The 22,000-nt window shown below is 38.5% G+C and overlaps 1 protein-coding gene across 1 annotated transcript in view; it reads right to left on the minus strand.

The window, feature by feature from the left end:
• Positions 1-22,000, minus strand: part of MUSK (muscle associated receptor tyrosine kinase) — a 51,925-nt gene that overhangs the window by 16,321 nt on the left and 13,604 nt on the right. Inside the window, exons 6-12 of the mRNA XM_007425822.3 lie at positions 20,352-20,476; positions 15,108-15,267; positions 14,148-14,154; positions 3,826-4,092; positions 1,618-1,793; positions 684-707; positions 227-315 (exon numbers count right to left, since the gene is read on the minus strand). Of these exons, the coding sequence (XP_007425884.1) occupies positions 227-315; positions 684-707; positions 1,618-1,793; positions 3,826-4,092; positions 14,148-14,154; positions 15,108-15,267; positions 20,352-20,476 (848 nt within the window). The remainder of the gene's footprint in view (positions 1-226; positions 316-683; positions 708-1,617; positions 1,794-3,825; positions 4,093-14,147; positions 14,155-15,107; positions 15,268-20,351; positions 20,477-22,000) is intronic.

A 22,000-nucleotide genomic window follows, 5' to 3' on the forward strand; every position in this document is an offset into this window, starting at 1 on the left:
AGCAATGCAATTCAAACTGTGCTGTTCATCTCCCAAGATAAAGTCCTTTTTAATCTGCAAATAAACTTGACATAAACAAGCCGCCGTCTCTCTTCTCCTGTATGCAAAGGCTAATCTTCTTCCTTGCCCAGAAATGATTTGTTATCAACGATTCCCAGAGGGAGATGTAGGTTCAAATCTACTTTACACCAAAGCTTTCCTCCACTTTGAAAAACAGTCTTCTTACCTGCGCACTCCACTTCTGACATGGAATGCCAGAGGCTGTGACATTCACCGAACCTTCATATGTCAACCCATTGCCCTTGTAACAAGTTTCTGAAAAGAAACAAAATCAAACAGGTCAAATAGCAGAACACTTTTCACTTAGTGGATAAACTGTATTTGCTCTGGTAATATTGAAAAATTCACCAGTTTTCTTTCAAGGGTTAGATGGGGAGACTGAACATGGTTCACTGGCATCTTTTTGACAGATCTTTCAGCAAGATAATTTATGGGGCTGCTTTAACAGCTCTCTTAAACCTCAGACTCTTTCTCTTTCTTTGTAACTGTTAATTTATTTTAAATTCTTACTGTTACAGTAATGACCCTTCTGCACATCCTGCTAAATTGCCCAACACATTTTACGTCATATATTTAAATCATATATTGTTTTAAAATGCCAGATTCTAAGGAGAACTGCTTACTTGTTGTGCCTTCTTTTTTCAGATCTAAGGAAAGAAAAAAGATAGAAAAAAGATGTAATCAAGGTCCTATACAGCGATCTTGAGATGAAAGGTTTGTTGCTGTGGTTTTTAGTATGACATGATTAAAAGAATATTAACTTTTCAACCAATCATCATAGCTATGCTTTCATCCACAGCTAGACGATCAGCCATTTGCAGATAACTATAAATCACCATGGCATGAACATTTTAACCTGATTTTTTTCTGTGGGTTAAATTGTTATTCCAGGCCCCAGAGCACTTGGTGAAAGAGAGTCTCACCATTTTGATTAAAACACATTCAGTGGCATGTGGAGGTTTGAAAATTTCATAAGTGCCCCAGCTGCCAGGTACATGCCTCTCCCTAAGGGCAAAACCCTTTTGCTTCTTGCCCTATTGTGCCCATGACTACTCAGAGGCTAAATCAGAATCCTACTAGCCACGCAACTATTCATTATATTTATTGTTTCAATATATATCCTGCCTTTTTAATCAGTTGGGAAACAGATGGGAAGGGAAATTGGGCAGGACTTTAGGCCTGTCAGCTAGCATTCATATCAGATCCATAATTTCCACAAGAACTTTGGGGGGGGGGGTATTTATTTTATTTATTTAAAAGATTTGTATGGCCACCCACCTTAGAACACAACTCTGGGCAGCTCACAACCACAATAAAACTACCAAAGCCAGAAAACCAGAAACTAAAAACCCAGCACCTCAATCATCTTCCCAGGATGCCCCAACACCTGGCAACCATCCACAGGCTCTCCTCGTTCTACTCCAGCGCCTGGATGAAGAGCCAGGTCTTGACGGCTTTCCAGAAGGCTAAAAGGGTGAGGGTCAGCCAGATTGCTGGGGGAGGATGTTTCACAGGTAGGTTTTATTGCACAGTCATGCAGTTTACTGAGCCACTTACCAAAATGTGGGATCCTAGTGCAGGCTGTGGGATCCTGGTGCATGCTGGGAAGCTTGTTACACTCTGGCAAGGTAAGCAACATCAGTGCAGGCTTGTAAATGCCTTTGCGGGCGTTTTCTTCCATCGAAAGCCACTCCTTAAAGCAGTAGAGATCCTTTACAGCAAGGCAATGCTCTCTACATTGTTTTATAGACAACATGGAATGCATAGTCAGCCATACAATCACAATATTGCAATCACAATGGATTGTATACAAACACACAGCCACAGAATAGTGTAAATAAGCTTGGTGCTGGAACATTAATTCTGAATGTCTTTCAACCTAGTGGAGTATCTGTTTTGTACACTGACATTGTCTGAATTACCTTTTAAATGTTGTCTGGGACTCTGTTTTTGGTATAATCATGCCACCTTTTGGCTTTGTTTTCTTTAGTCATTTTGCATGCATGCATTAACGTATTTTGTCAACAGCAAAAAAGGTTCTTCATGTGTTCCACTCTATACTTTCTCCTGATGTCAGAGACTTCTCCTGAAGTTCTGGTTTGGCAATAAAGAACAAAACTCAATCGTTCCCCCACTGGCTGAAAAAGGAACCTCCAGGAATGTGCTTCTTGCAGAAAGGAGGCAGAGTTGTCTCCACGAGTGGTCATCTCTTTGGGTGTTGCTATGCAACTGTGATAGTATGAAAGAGAATTTCATATTTGCTTATTTCCCTCTCCTTTAACTACTATTTTCTTTCTTTTTTCCCCTACATCTCTGCTGCTACAAACGTTGCTATAAAAATGTAAACCATCCAGAGAGTTGGGCAGCACATCCTGGGAACATATAAATAAATGAACAAATGCAGCTTTGAAGCTGATAGCGATGGGGAATACTTTCACTTTCTTGCTTGCTGTGGTCTAGCTGCCACTCAATATCAATATTCTGCCTACTAATAAAAGAGATAAATGCTATACTGTATTCCATCCACAACAAAGAAGATGGGTAGACTGCTTCCCTATCAAAACACCGTACCACTGCTTGGGTATCTGATTCATGCATATAGTTAGAAGGAATTAATTCCAGAGTGTATCTATTTTTCGCAATGGCAGAACATACCCATTCACAAGAAGTTAGCTGCACTTGAAAGCTAAACAGAAAGCTATACTTCTTACTCCACTAACAGGTGGTGGTCGCAGTGATTGACTGTCTCTGTGTACAGAGTTGCTGGGTGAAGGGAGAAACCTACTCCAGAAAGTATATGAGAAGGCTTAATGTTTTCAGAATGATCTGGGAATCAATACTCTTGAGTGGTGCAAAAGTGGAAAATAGTGCTGGCCAGATTCCAAAGGAACATGCCACTAATTCCACACAAACTCTTGCCCCACACTACACAGCTCTAAACTCAGGAACGTGCCCAAAGCATGTTTTTCAGTGGCACGGGGTAGAGGCCCTGAACACATGCAAATCTTCGAATGCATTTAATGTAACTTTTCTGATCATTGCCATGGAAGAACTAATGAGGAAAATGGGCTTTTAATGTGAAATGATGGAAGGGAAGTTATATCATGCACATTTCTTGCTTGTAGGTTCCCCCCCCCCCCCGGGTATCTAAGTACCCAACTCTGAAAACTGAATGCTAAATTAAAAAGACCTTTCACTCTGATACAGCAGAGCAGAAGTTCGGTTTTGTGCAATTACTTGGGCCCACTTATAGAATTAGAAGTACAGTATGCCTGTCCTCATTTGCAGACCCCCTGAATTCCAAATATTAATATATCAATTAATCCTAAACTGCACTCATGTAATTGCTTATATGAACATATTTATAGTACAGTGTATAGGATAGTGGTGAAGTCAACCATGGAGCTTACTAGTTTACTTGGGGTTAGCCAATACAATGAACAATAAAATACTGCACTTCTCATTGAAAACTATCACTATGCCTCATAGAGAACCATTACTACTCTTCAGGCCATGTATTTGTCCAGAACCACACTGAGCACTGAAATCTGACTATTATAATACTGACATCATACATGTATGCTGAAATGGCATATAATTGTACACAAAAGTTGACCTTCTTTTTACTGTCTCCCTAGGGTCACCAAGTTTTCAAGAAAAGAAATCCACTTGAGCCACACAACTCAAGTGCAGTCTCGTTGACAGAATGTCATATAATATGTGGGACATGTCAAGAATCAAGTCTGCTTTGCTCACTTGTGTTACCTGCAAACAGGTTTTGGAGCAGGTCCAATCCTGGAGGGGTTGCACTCCTGGAAGATGTAGTGACACAGCAGCGACTCAGCAGCTGGACGGCAAAATGGACTCACTGTTTTCAGCTCAGCCCAGGCTGTGCGAACAAGCAGTTCCTGGGTCTCCTCTGGGTCTCCATAGGAAGTATTAAAGAAAACAAATGCATCCTTTGGCAACAAAGCACTACACACCTCTCCCCGATATGAACTGCAGTAGCCTGCATCACCTTTGTAGAGTTTGCTGATGGAAGAAACACATGTAGATAAGGATTTCCATGCAGGCTGGGACTGAGCAGAGGTGCGCAGCCATTGAAGAAATAACAATGGTAATTCTGATGGCCATTAGCAAAAACACTACAGTCCTCGCTTAATGACTGCCCTGTTTAGTGACTGTTCAAAGTTACAACAGCACTCAAAAAGTAACTTTACGACTAGCCCTTGCACTTCCAACTGTCACAGCATCCCCATGGTTATGTGATGGAGATTTGGGTGCTTCGCAACCGATGGGCATTTATGACTGTTGCAGTGTTCCGCAGTCATGTGATTGCCATTTGTGGACTTCACAACTGGTTTCCAACAAGCAGAGTGAATGGAGAAACTGGCAGTAAAATCGCAAGTCGCGGTCACATGATGTCTCACTTAACAGCCACTAGTGATTCCCTTAACAACCACAGTGGAAGTGAGGTTGTAAGTCCCATACAGTCACATATCTTGCTTAATGACCGCATTGCTTAGTGATGGAGTTGCCAGTCCTAGTTGTGGTTGGTAAGTGAGGACTACCTGTACAATCTATGTACGAGTGAAATGTCTACTAGACCAAGCAAGGTTTTCAAAATAGTTGCAAGCTTTCATACTCCTAAGAACTCTGTATCAAATGAGAAGGCTAATATTTAAAAAAGAAAGGGATGAAAAGAAGGACAAAACATGCTTGATCTTGAAACCACATCTTTGCGGTTGACATTCTTAGTTGGAATAAGATGAAATCTCTAGATTCTGATCAAGTACAGAAGTGAGTTAGCAACTCCAAGGAGTTGTCCTAAGTTTGTTGGAAAGAAAAAGCAAGCAAGCATTTGGAAGTTCATGTTTTTGGAAAGATTAATCCCAGCTGCTCAAATCGATACTCTTTATCAGCAAGCTTTAGGATAACTCTCAATATAATCTAACAATCGCTTTTATCTGGTAAGACCCAATGTATTCCTTCTCCAAATAAAAGTGTTAAAACTAGTAGACATGCATTCCAAGATCAGTCATATTTCCCTATTCCCCCCCCAGCTTTTAACCAGTATGCCTGATGCAGAGTTCCTGGAACCCTCAAAAGCATACGACTGCTTTATAAAGCAAACTAGTTATCTACTCACTTGTTCAAAATCCGCAATTCAGAAATTTTAAAAAAAACACCACCATAGATCCCTGCTAGCTGCAGCCCTAAACTTTTGCATATTAGGGAGAAGATCTTATGGAAAACCTCTGTTCATTAAACTGAAGGTATGTGGGCTTCTCAATGCAATCAGGACTCTCGTGTGCCTGGCAGATGCTGAGTGTTTTCAACTGTACATGCATAGATTCTCCCTTCAGGCCCTTTGCCCAACAAATAAAAAGTAACTGAATGTAGCAATTGAAGACACATGTTCCATGGAAATGCAGCTTTTTCCCCCCCAAAGCAAGAGTGGTGATATTATCTGACGTAGTCTCTGCTAACTGACAGACTATCCTTGCTCAGGCAAGAGGAGGAGGAGATAATGAAGGTTTCTAGTTCTACTAGTGTTTAACATAGAAGAGAAGGCTGGAAATAATACAGTCTACCGCACCCAGTGAAAACCTTACATCTGCTCCTGAAGCCACCCCTGTCATAATGTTGCCTACAACCCACAAGTCACTTATTGAAAGCAGCTGAATACTCCAGGTGTTCCTCATTCCCCAGAAATGAGATGCTTTTCCTCCCATGGGTTTTTCTGAATTGTGGACTGGAAATGCTGGCTCTACACACCAAGTCTTGTTTCCCAGCCTATAGTTTGCCAACTGCAATCCTGGGACAATGTGGAGGCTCTGCGGAGTGCATCTGCTCTACCTTGGTCAAGGCTTGGGCAATAGGCCACAGTGCGGTTGACCTTAATGAAGCAGATTCCAAAGATGTCTTTCACAAGACTTCTTCAGTATGGTCCCCACTTCCCACTTGTAGGTTAAAAGGTAAGTTGCATTGCAGCTGCCTGAAGTTATTTTGATCTTTTGTTAAACTCAGCATCTTTTAAAAACCTGATCCTATGCAGTCAGGGATAAGCAGTACTGAACTGAATGATGCTTATGCCTGAAGAATATTATAGTCATTCCATATAGACCTAAATATTAGCTTTTAATTTGAGATTCCTTTGTTGTGGATTTAATAGCTTTCTATATTTCATAAGTTTTAATTAGAAAATTAGTTAGATCTATCTCTGAGTATAAATAACAGAAATGTAGGTTATATTTATGCCACTTGTAATGCACTCTTTTGTACACATACCAAAACTATCTTAAGGCAAATTAAAATCTGTAGCTATCATGCGGATAATTAAGAACCCTCCTTAGATGCAGAGCCTGGGGCATCAAAAAGGTCAAGGGGGTGGCTGCAGCTGTGCAATGACCCACCCCAGTTTTACATTTGTTGCAAAAAGGGCAGATCTTTGATTGCAAGGCCACAGCCACCATTTTGGCTGTTTTTTTACACACACACACACACCCCACATCCCTGGCTCAAGGATTGCCATGGCAAATTCTTTCAGTTCAGAATGTTCTCTACTGCCCACAGAGGCTAATTTCTGAAGGAAACTACTGATCCAAGGAATCCATTTGACTCTGGTTAGTCATGATTACCAATGTGATAGTCAGACAGAGTGGCAAACCAAGGCATCTCTGCCAATATTTAACCCTGGCATTAATTTGTTGGTTTCAGAAACTAGGAGATTTAAGGTACATGGGCTGTATGTAGGACTTGATAGTAATCAGAAATTCTCCATTGTCCATTGCTGCTACAGGGCTAGAGTATATTAAGGACAATTCTCTTTCATCTTCCATAAAAGACAAGGCTAGTTTTGTGATAAAAACTGAAATCTGAGCATGCTACATCAAGAATCCAAAAAGCTTTTCCAGTGAGTACTGAGATCTGGAATACATCTAGCATTTTTCATTAGAAAGCCGAATGCCAACTGAATGCTACGCCAGGATTTATTTTAATCACTTTATTATTTATTTCATATTCTCCAGCAAACTCTGGGCAGCTTTCAAAATATAATACTAAATTAAAACAATTTAAAACATAGACAAAACAAGACAACCCAGACTAGAAACAACCATCAAGACAAAGCACAGCCATTAAAATAAAGCACAGCAGCCTCCCCCGCAACATATTTACCCCAGGCCTGGGACCAAAGCCGGTTTTTAAGAGCTTTCTGGAATCCCAGGAGAGAGAACACCATCCATATCTCTGAGGGGATACTGTTCAGAGGATGGGGTCTACAACAGAGAAGGCCCACTTTCTAGGTCCACAAGATGGCAACCTTTAATAGAAGGGACCTGGAGCACATCCACTGTGCCCAAACATACCGGATGGGCAGAAACAATGGAAGTCATGGTTTGTTGACTACAGTATAAATGGCTGAATAAGCATATAACACAGTGCATTAAATATAGTTTATAAACAACAATGGCTGGGTTCATACAGTATACTGCATCAACCCCAAATAAACATGGTCTCAGAGACTGTAAATGTTGGGGATCGTCTTTCGTTCCACAGACTTGCTTTGCAGGCAACTGCAGAAAAATCATTAGCCTACAATAGCTTGCTTAATCCACTTGCACATCCATCTTAACAGTAACTATTTTATGGCAGCAAGGTTTATTTATTTAATGTATTTATTTATCAAATTTCTATGGCTGCCCATCTCACATAAGGTGACTCTAGGCAGTGTACAATAAAGCAAAGGCAACATGCGCAAAGCCCTACTCAGTCAGAGCTATCCTTGCTTTTATTTTATGAAGCTTTACTCAAAGGTCACAGAGTTCAATTTATATCCATTCTAAATATTTGGAAATGCCAGCTATTTGCACCTTTGCAGAACTTTCCCCTCACCAATCTGTCTGCCTGAAGGAAAGTGAGTTGCCTGCTTTTGACAAGATGACTAGCATTTCCAAACACTCCATATTTATAGATGAATTCCAGTTGCAAGAGTGCCAACTAGCTTTCTCCTTTTCAGAATTCTTTCTCAGCATACCAACTTACTTGCATTTTTAATTCTGTTGCTTTTTTGTCTACCATCCGGACAGGATGGCTTTTTCCTCTGCTCAAGCTTGAAGGAAAGGAAGTGATTGATGATGACTGTAACTCGATCGCTATGCAGCAACCCTGCGGATATAGTAGGGCAAGCCAGGAGTCTTATTTCTTCCTGTGCTCAAGTCTTTTCCAGTCTGATTTTATGAATGATATACAGAGACGCTGTGTAGTCTCTGTAGTTTTCTAAACTCCACTTCTAGCCTTCACTGTATCAAAGGCAGGCTTCTGAATCAAGGAAGCTAGCAGGGCTTGCAACATCACACGGCAGGACATCTTCAACCCGTAATAACAAAGCTCCTGTTCAGAGTTCAGATTTGCCAGCCAAACATTCTTTCTTCGAGGGAACCACAAACAGCCTGTTCGTTGTCTACTCCCCAGTTTGTTACTGTTATCCTCTGAATAGCCATTTAAGCCTTTCCTCCTTAAGATCACTGAATAAGCTCAGGCCTCATTAGTGCTTCCTTTGGGTGGTAGCAGGCCTTGGGTTTATGTTCCTGTATTTTGCCTATCTGAGTATTTACCTAACCAGCTAACACTTCCCTCTTGATATTAGCCCCAAGCTAATTCATTTAAAGGCACTTTGCTATCAGAGAAGTACCTTCTGGTCAAAATGTCAGACTTGTGGTATATAGTATCGCACCTTTAAGGAGAGTTGTCAGCCAGCAGGTGCCTAATAGACAGCTGTCCTCTGTAAGTAAATTGTTATATATTAATGGAATCCCTTTAGGAGATAGACCTCGTTGTTTTATCTGGGTAGGTTGTGGACTGTCTTCCTATGAATAACTGGACTTGTTTATGACTTGAGGTGGTTTGATTGTAGACCCTGGATTAAAAGGAAGTGCTGTGGGGATACTGCTGGGCCAGTAAACTCCGTAAGACTGACCTGAAACCTTTTCTGTGATTAGATGCCGTCAGGGGCACAACCTACCCTCTCAAAGCTCTACCGTGCCTCTTCGTGCAAAGAAAGGCAAGTATTAGGATTGTTGGTGGAATGTCAAAATTGGTGGAATGGTGGACAGAATGGTGCAATGCAAGCCTTGCCCTTTTCGAAAGTGTATGCAATGTCAGTGCAAGAAAAAGGGTGCAAGAAAAATCAGTGTTCTGTCTACTATCTTGCTGACTCCCATCCTGCAGGCATCCCAGGCAACTAGTCTTTCTCAGCAGAGAACAGGGTACATCCTGGGCGCCTGTTATTTTTCCTCCTGTCCCAGTTCTTTGTAGGTAAGGGGAGCTTTGCCTTCCCCCCTGTCTCTCAGGGAACCAGCTTTATGTCTTCCTCACCTGAAAGGTATGAAATCCTTGTCGAGAATAGTAAGAATGTAGCTTCACCTCAGGTTCCACAGGCTAGATGGGGAGAGCTGATGGGCCAGATAATTCAGTCTGTAGGATTTATCCCTTTCCTTTGAGTAGAGGGGATGTGAAAATGTTGTGCTCCCTTTCTCAGCCTCCCTGTTTCCTTATGAGATGTGAAAGGTGGATTGAATTAGGCCTTGTTTTAAATAATCAAGAAAGAGCATAATTAAATTAAGTTTGAATTTTTAGCATTCCTGATAGTGGTCCCACTGCAGATCTGACTGTGACCAATTGATTTGCTGCTTGCTCTTATCAGCCATTACGTTACATGGGAAGATGGTTCTTTGTATGCTGCCATTGGTCGATTTGAATAGCACTTTTTAGTTATCAGCAATAGGCATCCAAATCTGGCTTGATGTTTCCACAGCCTCAATAAATACAAAAGACTAAAAATGTTGTTGGCAGCAAGTAGCCGATGCCTCTGATGAAGCCCTTAAGCTCTAGAAACAAGGTAGATTCTGCAAGGAGGCTGGCGGGCAAGTCTGGGTTTCTTGCAAAAGGAATCTAGACTGGCAGAAAAGCTGGTGGGTGCCTTCAAGAGGCTGCTTCTGATCCCCCTGGCACCAATAATGAAATAAAAGGCAAGCACGCTATGTGGCAATCAGAAGTCATGCGAACATTCCTCCCGTGCCTTCCCACCTGCATTTCCAATTGGGAGAGCTTGGTAGAACAATGGCAGGTTTGGCTGCTATCTTGCCATGTCCTATTGGCCTTTATGGAATATTTTTGTTATACAAAGAATGGAGCTTGGAAAATGCTGTCAAAGTGATGAACCTTTTGGCATCCTCTATTTATGCCTGGAAGAAAACGCCTAGAGACTGGATCTGGATTTTTGCCTTTCCTTTTGTTTTTATTTATTCTCCCTTTCTTTAGTTGAAGCTATTATTTAAAATTGGCCTATAAACTTGGCAAGATCATACTATGGATGAGGACCACCAAGATGAGAAGTTATACATGTCAGTGAGTTTCACCAAAATTACCCAGTCTCTGGCCAGATAGGCACTTTCTGCTTGGCCCATTCCCAGTACAATCCAGCCACAGTTTGCTTCTTTGTTTGTTTATCCTATTTTGATAACACTGAATCAATACAGACTGATGGTGGTTTACAAAACAATCAACAAAAACATCTGTAACAGTTAAAATATCTATGGTAAATATAAATCGACTAAAATAGCTAATAATTAAAAAAAAGTTACAAGAGTACTAACTCAACCAAATAAAACAATATCAATAATTCAACTAATCTAGGTAATTCAATGTGAAATAAATTAAAGATGATGATAAGCTGTTCCAATACTTTTTGGAAAATTCATTTTTACATAAAGGGCCATTATTTTCAATTCCTCTAATAATGAATTTACTTTCTTGTGCTGGAACTAAAACCCACTTTTGGTCTTTCAAAGTGAAAAGCTAAAAGATTGATTAGAAAATACAAAGATGATTAAACAGATTCCTTACTGAAGCTGTATCCCAAACTTTCAAGGTTTTTTTGAAATTGGATTTTTCACTAAACTTTGCTATTTATGAGATACTCTTAGAAATGTGGCTTGGAGTTTCTGGGAGATTTTACCAGCAGAACACATAATATATTGGTATCTGTTCTATTCAATTAAATTGCCGAACATGCCTATAAACAAATTTGTTTAATGGAATAGATCCAATCAGCTTTAGTTCATCAAATTACATGGTTTCTGAAAATTAGGCAGATGATTCATTCTGATAGCTTTGATGTGGAGTACTTCGTAATTTTGGCTGTTGTTATTTGTCAGTTATTATAAAATTAGAGTTTAATAAGGTCTGGGAGATGTGTACATCAGCAAGATTTGTCTGTTTTAGCATACACAAAGTCTCCATTCAAGACTTTTTTGTGGGGCAATTAGCATCCTTTATTCACAAAATCTTACAAGGGTAAGATACTGATGTTTTCAATTTACAACCCTCAAGTGTTTTCCAACCTCCTCGCTCTCTCTCTCTCTCTTTTTGCTTACCATAAAAAAGTATGTTGAAAAGACAGAATCGCTTCATGTCTTCTGTCAGTCTTCCAACCAGACGCATGGAACCCAGGTTTTCTGAGGGTTAATACAATTTTCAGGCACCCAAATTACACTTTCTGTTACTAACAACTTTGCGCTGAGTAATGTGTTCACTTTTGAAAGACTCAGATTCCTTTTCTAGTCCTTGCTTCTATTGGAATATCACTTACAATTAAATCTTTGTACTGGCATAATAGAAAAGTTGAGGATATTACAACATACTTACTTTGTGTATGTTTTATAGTTCTATCCTGCCTCTCTTTTTCTCATGATCATGTTTATCTTCTGCAAAGTTGCTTTTATCATCGTCCCTATTCAGGCTCTGGTTCTAAATTGTTATTTAGTTGTAAATGCTCCAAAATGTCTGTGGGACCTAGGCACCAACTTGGCTTTCTGTCCCACTTGGATCGGTTTTTAAAAATATTTTTTAAAAAGTATATAATTAAATTTTTGAATAGTATTAATTTTTTTAAAAAGTATATAGGAAACTGACAAACAGCCAAGCAAGATTCTAATTTCTAGCATCAATTTTATGGCCCTCAATGCAGGGAACATTCTGGAGACGAAAAGGGGGTACTGAAGGAAAATCCCACCAGTTGTCTTTTGTAACTGATCTCACTCATTATAATAGCCAATTAATAAATAGGAAAACCCATTCTCAAATGGCACCTATTTTGTGAGAGTGCACTAGCCCCAACAGAAAGGGAACCCCTGAATGTACGTTCTGATCGTTAGGAGCCTAAGATGAATGATAAATTTTATTTTTAATAACTATTCTTTCATAGCCTTATTGAAACTGTCTTTCCTTAGACTCAATAACCGTTATGGCTAAAGACTATACCCAAATTAATCATACTGTATATACTTGCGGATAAGCCGAGAATTTTAGGTGCCAAAATACAGCCCATAAATTGGGTTTAGCTTATCCACAGATGGGCTTATCTGCAAGTATATACAGTAGATTTTTTCCTCAGCTTTTTGAACATTCCCGGATATCCTGTTTATACTCACAAATAAGTCCACCCACTGATAAACAGACTCTCGAATTTTTAACCAAAATACCATGAAAAATATGCCACCTGCAGATAAGCCAATTGTGAAAATTTAAACATACAAAAATTTCCAGAGTTGGCTTATGTACAGGTGGTGCATTTTTTATGGTATTTTGGTTAAAAATTGAGGGTCTGCTTATCTGCAGATGGGCTTATATGCAAGTAGATATGGTAGTATATTACTGCCTTCTTCACTGTCCCAAACTAAAAAAAATAATCTTATATATGTTGGTATCAGACATTTCCAAAATATAAACCAGGGCAAAAAACCCTGTAAGTTTGCTCAATGGTTTCCACACCATTGCCACCATCAAATAGATCACATTACTGCTATTCAGAGAGTTGTTGTAGCTGGACATAGGACATAGGACTACCTTCTACTCCTCTGGAACAAACTGTGGACTGATCTGCAGCTATGTGCCTACTTAGTTCCCTCTTGCTTGACCCTACTGTAAATAGTACCCATACTTTGTCTTCCTTGCCCCTGACCACAACCATCTCCGTCTTACAAGTTCTGGTTCAATTTAGTAAAATCCAGAATCATATTCAAGATCATCTGAAGAGGTTCACCTACAGTTTCCAAAGATTTGTTTACAACAATCTGGAGCCAAGTCTTCCTGGTAGCATCTCATCTCTGGAATCCCTATTGAATTGAGGGAACTGACTACTTCACTTCCTAAAAAGTCTATAAAACATATATTTCTGAATAGATTTGTAACTCTTATTATAATTTTGTGTTATTTTTTTTTTGGCTTTAACTCTGGTTTTATTTATTTATTGTAAATCACCATGAGACTTTCTTAGTTGAAAGGATAATAAATTTAGACACAAACAAACTCTCCATTTTGTCACCCATTATTCCTCAGCCCAATCCTTTTGGTGATACTCAACTAGCAACTGGAGCAGAAGCCATCCTTACAAACATTTATACTCAGTATGGTCAAGATGCAAATAGTTCTCTGCTGCTGAGATATAAAGGGTAACATTTTATGTAAGTTCTCTGTATATCTCAAATGATGTATTCTTGTCAAATCTTGCACTCACTTTAATTATGTTGTCTGCTTTTATTCAGAGTTCTATAATTGCTTGTGGCTAAAAGGAATATAGCTTATTTGTATTTCTAGAACACACATGCAAAGTAATTAATTGATAAAACAATTAAGATAAACAGAATTTAATTTGTATCGTAATTTTAAATCCTGATGTTCAAAAGACTTAAAAAGATAAGTTACATGACAAGTTCCTATATCGTAAGATATATACTCATCGTGTAACATAATATTTTATCACCACATACATTTGTTACTTGATTAGATTCATACATAGACCAAAATTCTCCATCACAACCTGCTGTTTGCAAGGACAGAAAGAAGTGAACCAAGAAAACACTACAATCTGTATTTTAAATTTTACTTCATTGGAAGTAAAAGAGCATGAATGCTCTTAGTAGCACTTAATTTCATCTTTGGCCAAAAAAAAAAAACCGTTCACCAAGGGGTTACATACATTTCTCACACAATATTAGTAATAACTAGGCCAAAATTTGTCTTACCTCCATTCTGCAGGAACAGGCAGGAGGTCCATTGAAACAAACAGTTGAATTGGGGAGAGACAGGGAAATCATCAGTGCTATTTTCATTGTACTAAAAACCTATTCCTATCTTGATGGATACAAATAAACTTTGAAAGTACTTGATTGCATTTTCCTTTTATGTATTATCTCTCAGAAAACATACACAGCAAACGTAGCCCAAAACAAGTGCAAGGATAATTTGATAAAATAGCCACAAAAAGCAGCTGAGGCCCCATTGCAGCAATAATGCAGAAAGTTAATTAGCCTAATGATTAAAGCTGGAAGAGAGCAAAATATAATGGGGAAGAAATATTTAAATATTTTTTGGAAGTATGACATACATGGGAAGCTACCACATGGTTAAGATTTGCACGCAGGAATGGGTTTCATTAAAATGTCCCCAATGTGGTAAGACTGCAAATCACCATTCCATCATCTTTTAGGAGAGCATCACATTAAAAAGAAATCAGACTAAGTTCATGATTTTCCATCCTCAAAGGGTTATGTACATGGATCCTGGTGAGTAAAGGACATTTTGGAGTTCTGTATGTTTTCCTTGGAGACCTACATACTACCAACATAAATATTATACTCAAGATGATGATGGCTATTTCTGCATAGCCATTAGGGGATATTAATATAACAGTTCGTCACCCTTGCTTCCTTCCTCTGGATGAATTTACAAAGTGGTCTTTAGGACAGTGTAATGAGGATGGCAGCAAACATGTAGGTAGCTAGAGCTGTGCCAATATCTGAAATATATTATAGGGGGAAACAGCCAGGAACAAAATAAATTCTTGAATTGTATTTATCCTGGCGGAAGTTACAAGGAAGCTAAATCCCTCCCATTCTATGAGGTTCCTAAGCGTGAGTAAAATCCTAGCCTAGAGTTAAATGTCACCTAATCCTCCATAAGCAGCATTTTTTTCTAATGCATACCTGAAACATTAATAGTTGCTGCAGCTTTTGCAGTGCCAAAAGTCTCACTGTGCTTGTTAGTGGCTATACAGGTGAATAAACCTGGCCGAGTGACATAAACTTGCAGCCGTGAATCAACTATTCTGTCTTCTACTGTTTCTACTATGGATCCTGCTGACACCTAAAGTAAAGAGAGAAATAGAGAAAGTGAGAATGTGATATCCTGCATGGTCCAGGAGATAGAACATTAAGCAGTTCTTCTTCTAGAGAAAATCATTCTCTCCAACCCCTCGTACCCCCCCAACCCATTAAGGAACCATTTCAACAGCTGAGGGATTCATGGGGCAGTTCTATGCATATTCAATTAGAATTAAGTATGACTAAATTCAGGGAGACTCATTGATAAGCGGGCATCATTTCAGCACAAATGCAATTAAAGTAAAGCAAAATTGCCCATTCACAATACAATCAAAGCATATTTACTCATTGATTATAGGATAGGAATAACTGGAAAAGGTCATTCTTAGGGCATTTATACACCACTACAAATATACAGTCATGTATCTATTTTATGAAACTTATGTCCCATCTTCTCTGCAAGAATTTTAAGGCTCTCTCCAATACACTGGTCTCTCAGGCTTAAAACAGCTTAACTGTCATGGTTAAGTAAAACCATTCTTTGATTATGCAATGTCTTGCCTTGCTCACAGAAATGTATAACATGTCCAGGGCAATCACTTCCTTTGGTAACCTCCTATGTTTCCCAATGCTCTTGCATCTTTTTCCCTACCCGGAAAAAAAGCCATAGGGGAAAAAAGAATAGTTGATAGTGCTAGTATATCAACCTTTTCCTCCCCCGCCACCCCCAGGATGTCCACAAAGCTCCAAAATTATTATTACTACTATGGAGAAGGAGAAGGAGAAGGAGCAAGAGTTTGGTGTAGCGGTTAAGCAGGGAGACACAAGTTCTAATCTGGCCTTCAGCATGGAAACCAGCTGGATGACCCACAGCCAGTCATGTTCTCCCAGCTCCAGGAAGAAAGCAATGGGAAACCACTGCCAAAAACACTCCATGGACTTTTCCATGTAGTCCCAGGAGTCAAGACTGACTTGAAAGCGCACGCACACACACACATAAACCACCACAACTCTCACAAGTTTGCCAGATCTCATGAGAGCTTGGTGATCTTGCATGTGATGGCCCAAATCTAACAGGATTTCAGATGAAAACATCAGCATTTCACAAGAAATCTCAAGGGATTGAGTTTTTGAGCCTGGAGAAAGTATGTCAGGAGTCTGAAATAGTTATTGAACCTTAATTAAAAAGCTCAGAACCAAAGAATCTTGGGAAATGGAGTTAATCAAGGATCATAAAAGTTGTCTGTTTTGAATTTTTATCCCATATTATAGAATTAAAATTCTCAAAAAGAGAATAACGTTATTAAACAAGTTTCATAGCTTCATCCTATCCCTTACAAGATCACAAAAGACCCAATTCACCTGAAATTTGTATCTTTTTCTAGATCTAATGGGGCCATTATTACATTATACACTACATTAATAGGCCTTTCATGCTAAAATTTCAAACAAAAAAAATCAAAAGTTTGTCATTAAAAATGCCTATTATGTCAGTTAAGTTCCAAGATGATTGAGTTGGTTTTTCCATTTCTGTTGAAACGTTTCTCTTCACTCTGAGTAAAATATATAATCATCAAATATCTTCCTGCAGAAATCATTTTTGGATTTAGTGTGCCAAAATCATTCCTGCTGATGTGCAAAAGTAATTTCCTCAAGGCACGAACTCAGTTTTCCTTCAGTTCATCCAGGTGCTGTAATGTCTGAGCTAATGCATCGGATTGAATAAAATTCCCAAATTAAACTGCTTTTCCACATGGAATTAATAGATTTCTCTGCAAAGAGACCATTCATACACTTACAGCTGGGCAAATGTGTATTTTTATGCTAGGGAGACAAGGAAGGAAGGAGAATTTTATTTCAGCAGGCCTTTAGATCCTAGAGCATTTGGGAGCACAGCTATTTATCTTTATTATTTTCTTGTGATTTTTTTTTATTATTATATTCTTTAACTGTTGGTTTTTAGATGTACACAGCTCAGAGTCACATAGAATTGGTGTGGCTGCACAGGTACGCTAAATAAACCAAAATAAATAAACTTGGTTAGCCACAATTAGCTTAAGCATGAATTACTCAATTAACTCAATTTTCTGAATTGGCATGACACAGTAAACGTGCTCTTACCCCACAAAGCTTGGTTCACACTAACCTACTGGGTTCTGCTACAGGTTCTGAAACTTGACCTATGCTTTTTTTCAATACTTAAACATTTCTTTAAAAAGGAGCATAGAGGCTTGTCAGATCCTACACTGAACAACAAGCTTTATCAATTAAAATATTGTGTACCCCCATCAGGCTTTGTTGTTCAATTCAAGTTTACCACAACCCTTTCTGCTTTCCCCTCTTTGGTTTTTTTTTTTTTTTTTTTTGGCAGGGGGGTATGCAGTAACAAGGCTGCATATAAAACTTGAAGGAAGTCAATGTGCGTATGTTATACTGCTCTGGGAGAAGGCTTTTTATTAGAAGAAATATGAGACTCTGAGGGGTGAGTCAGAATAGTTCATTCTCTGCCTGGACCACACAGTACAGAAAGCTTTCCTTGCCACGTTCACTGATAGAACTCACAGGGAGTTGGAAAATAAGTTAGGGAAGATTGCAAATAGCTTCAGTTTATGGGCAATCTCTCATCAGAACCGCTTTAGGTAAAAGAATCCTTGGCACAGCTGATTTTAAAACAGCTTGAAAGACAGTTAGATATTATAGTCTGCCATTTGCTTTATGGAAACTAATAGAAAATTGCTGCAGAAAGCCTGTGGATCATTGTTAATAACTGTATTTTTAGCATTTCTAAGATGACAGTTTTTCTATTTGAAATCTGAGGCTGTTAGACTACACTTTCTCATATGCGTATGCAGAAATTCCATGACTCATAGTCAAAGACCTATTAATTCATTAAAAAGATGTATTCAAAGAAAGACTATATATATATATATATATATATATATATATATATGTATATATATGTATATGTATATATATATATATATATATAAATGTAGTCTTTCTTTGAATACATATATATATATATATATATATATATATATATGTAGTCTTTCTTTGAATACATCTTTTTAATGCATTTTTATATATATATATATATATATATATATATATATATATATATATATATAATGCTATACATTTATATCAGTTATATATCAGTTTCACTATCATAGCCCTCATACAAATGATATGGACTGTCCTTTTTTGATAGTGTTAGGGGCAGACCCTCAATCTCTGTGTGGGCGCCTTCACTCATTGTGCAAAACTGTAATGTGGTTTGGTTGCTTGTGGATTAGCATGCGGTGCTAAACCATCCAAGTATTGTGGTTTATGCAATAAACCATGTTGAAGTAAACCATAATTTCACAGGATGAGTGAACCAAGTCAGTTGCAGTAGTATAACTGACTGACCTGGTTCATCCATTATGTGAAATCCATATGTTTTCCTGTGGACGGAGATTAATGTTTTAAAATTACTAATGAAAATAAACAGAACTAGGAGATTGTAGAGTGTTTCAAAAACAAAAGCCACGCTGAAACTGAAGTCTGTGGATACTGGACACAATAAGATCTTATCAGAATTCTAGGTGGGAAGTCCTTTCCTCTGCACCTTTTGTTAGTGTTTTGGGTGTCCAGGTGTGTGCATGTTTATATGTGCAAACATCAGGGTTCTCCCAAGCCTGCTCCCATCTGTGTGGAGGTGGTGCCTTTTGGGCTACATAACTAATGGCACTCATGCATGAGCACCTGAAATAGAAAAAAATGATATTGACATTTGAGATTCAAGGCATCTATTTTATGCAGGAGCAACTTGCATCCTTTTTGTTAGCTTAATTATTCTTCAGTAGCTATTGTGTTTTATGTTAAACAGGGGAGCCTATGTAGGTAATGATTAAACATTTGTATCATACATATTGATAGAAAAACTGTATTTGGGTTTTATTGACACACACACATGCTTGGGGCTAGTGCTTTGCTTTACAACCTGCTAGCTTCCAAGTTTTTTAATTAACAGTGCCAAAATAAATGAAAATAGGTGGAATATGGAGTCTGATGGGCACATTGATGTCAACAAGAATTATGCTGGGAGCAAAGAACTGCACAGCTTACAAAGTAAAGAACTCCTATTCATAGGCAAGGTTTAGAAGGATGATATACAAGGATTGGAAATTGGAACATTGAATCACCAATCACATATTGCACTTATAGAGGACAACAGAATCATAACTTCATATATAATTACATTGGTAGCGCTTATAGGATCTACTAAAGATAAATAAAGTCAGATTAGGAGCCAAGGCAGAGATCAGTGGACATTAAGAAAGGCATCCATAGGCAAAGGTCCATAGCAGTCATGGGCAACCATGGGCATTACCATGCACATGATGCAAATTGTGTAATTTATCTCAGTCATTTCATGCAACCGACTCAAATAATTCATCTCATTTGCACAGTGTCATGATGCATGTGACGTTATTGCGGCTTGTACCAAACACCTATGACAGCAGTGTTTTCTAAACCAGCTTTCCTCAACCTGGTTTTTTCTATGCAAGTTGCAATGCAATTTCTAGAATTCTGGAGACCACTGATTGCAGAGGACCGTTAGGGTATCAAACACCCTTTCTCATTCTTATCTGGAGATGCCAGAATGTCAGAATCTGGGCCTTCTACATAGAATTAAGCCAGGGACAGCCAAACATTTGCTCAGTCTTTCTCACTGAGTTGTGTGACTTGAATATCTGATTTTAAGCTCGATTGTCAAAGACTGCTACTGTAGTTAACTTACACGCATTTTCTAACACATAGCTGTGCAAAATACTCAATATGCAAATACAGGAAAGTTCTACTGAATATGCAAAGTGAATGAAAGGGGAGGCATGACTAGGTAGTGGAAGTGTTTGTAGATTTGTGAACACTTGAGAAGTTTGTCACTCAAATCAGATTCAGAACTATTAAGTCATATAATTCAGCCACATCAGAAAGTATAATGAATTGCATTTTCATATAGCATCTCTGCTTTGCAAAAGCCTCCAACTTTTCCCTGCTGGTTCCATCCTGGCTTCAAAGGCCAACTGAATTTGGTTAAAGAATTAATCATCAGGGTTTAGGAATTACAAAGACACTTACAGCTTTTCCATTTTCAAGCCATGTTATAGTAGGGGTTGGAATGCCTGTTGCTGTGCATTGCAGAGTTACCACAGAGCCAAAGCTGACATTATAGGATTCAGGAGCCTTCAGAATTCGAGCAAAAACTAAATGGAAAAAAGCAAAAATATTAGTAAACCGAGGTCAGCTAGTGGTGCAATATTCACAATTTCCATTTTCCAAAACTCACAAAATAGTTGAAGATTGAACCAATCCAAACCACCCAATAGTTTTTGAATGCAAAGAACACCTCAAGCTTTTGGCTAAGAGCTCACTGTTCTTTAAGAAGTAAAACAAAACTGTATTTACCATCAGTGTTGCTCCTCTGTAGAGAAAACCATGCCTACCCCACACTAGAAAGAAAATAATTTTTGGTATCACAGAAACCCAAATGCTCTTCTCAAAATCTCACTTCTGCAAGAGAATTGTACAAATTATAGGCATTTCCGTACCCTTGACTGCTTTGAATACTTTGTTTTTTACACTAGGACACTGAATTGCTATTTGTGTCAACCACCCTGGAAGGCCCAGTCATAAATTGAATGTTGCCAGCGCCCTAATAACTGAGACACTTCCTATATCCATAGAAATATCTCTGGGAAAGAATAATTGACCCTACTCTTGAAAGGAAAACAAGAAGAGATCTTGGAGGATTATTCTCAAAGTTTATTTAACCCACTCCCCCCCATGCACTTTTCAAAGTGGATACCTCTATGGTCCCTGCCCTCCCCACCCCCCACTTCCTATCCTAAGGACTGTCTGAATTCCTTTTAAAATGAAAATCCTGCTGTTAGCTTTTTAGTCTTTCAAAATTCCTTTATCAATCTTAAAAAGAGTTATGTTTCCCACAAGTGAACCTAAAGGAAACATGCAGAGACAATAAGTTCTACATGTCCCAACTTGAGGGGAGGAGGAAGTATGTATAAATGACATTAAAACAGTTTGTATCCGGTGTCTATATAAATCTGCTGTACTACAATGACTCATTTTCCACGTATGAAAAATATATTGCAGCAAATTCCAAAAGGCAAGTTCATGCAAGGATAAGATCTGTTCAAATTTCCTTCCCTAGGAAATGTGTAAGGAAGTTCTTTTCATGCTAGTGCTGGATCTTATGTGGTGCATTTAAGGAGCTCAAATGTAGATTTAAGGTACGTCCTACCTGTTGACTTAGCTCTCAAGTGCACCCAATGAATCTCTGCATTGGATGAAATAGACTCCAGTTCAAGGAAAAGCACGCCCTATTAAATCTGATTGTTTCTCAGATGCCTTAGAAGTTTTTTATTAAAAAATGCATTTTCCCATTGACTTCAACTAAATAAGAACCAAATGTATTTCACAAAAGTTTATAACAAAGGAAACTCTCCTAAAAGTTATCAGCTAAGAAAAATAAATTCAACACAGTTGGTTTATCACGTAACAGCAGCACAGCCTTTAGATAAAGTTTCTTTTGTTTAACTCTTCAGGTGACATTGCTGGAAAGATTTGGAGTAGGAAATACTACAGGAGAGGACCTGAAGTCTCAGATGGATTGGGAAGTTACATTACTGCATAGTAATTGCTGAGTGCACAACATTATCTTGTTAAAAGAAGCACAGATAGGAAGAAGCTTGTACAAAAAGAAATGTCTG

This window comes from Python bivittatus, unplaced genomic scaffold (genome assembly GCF_059951505.1).
Source record: "Python bivittatus isolate LINGU-HERP-01145 unplaced genomic scaffold, Pbiv_v1 ctg000850_np1212, whole genome shotgun sequence".
In the NCBI taxonomy this organism is placed as follows: Eukaryota; Metazoa; Chordata; class Lepidosauria; order Squamata; family Pythonidae; genus Python; species Python bivittatus.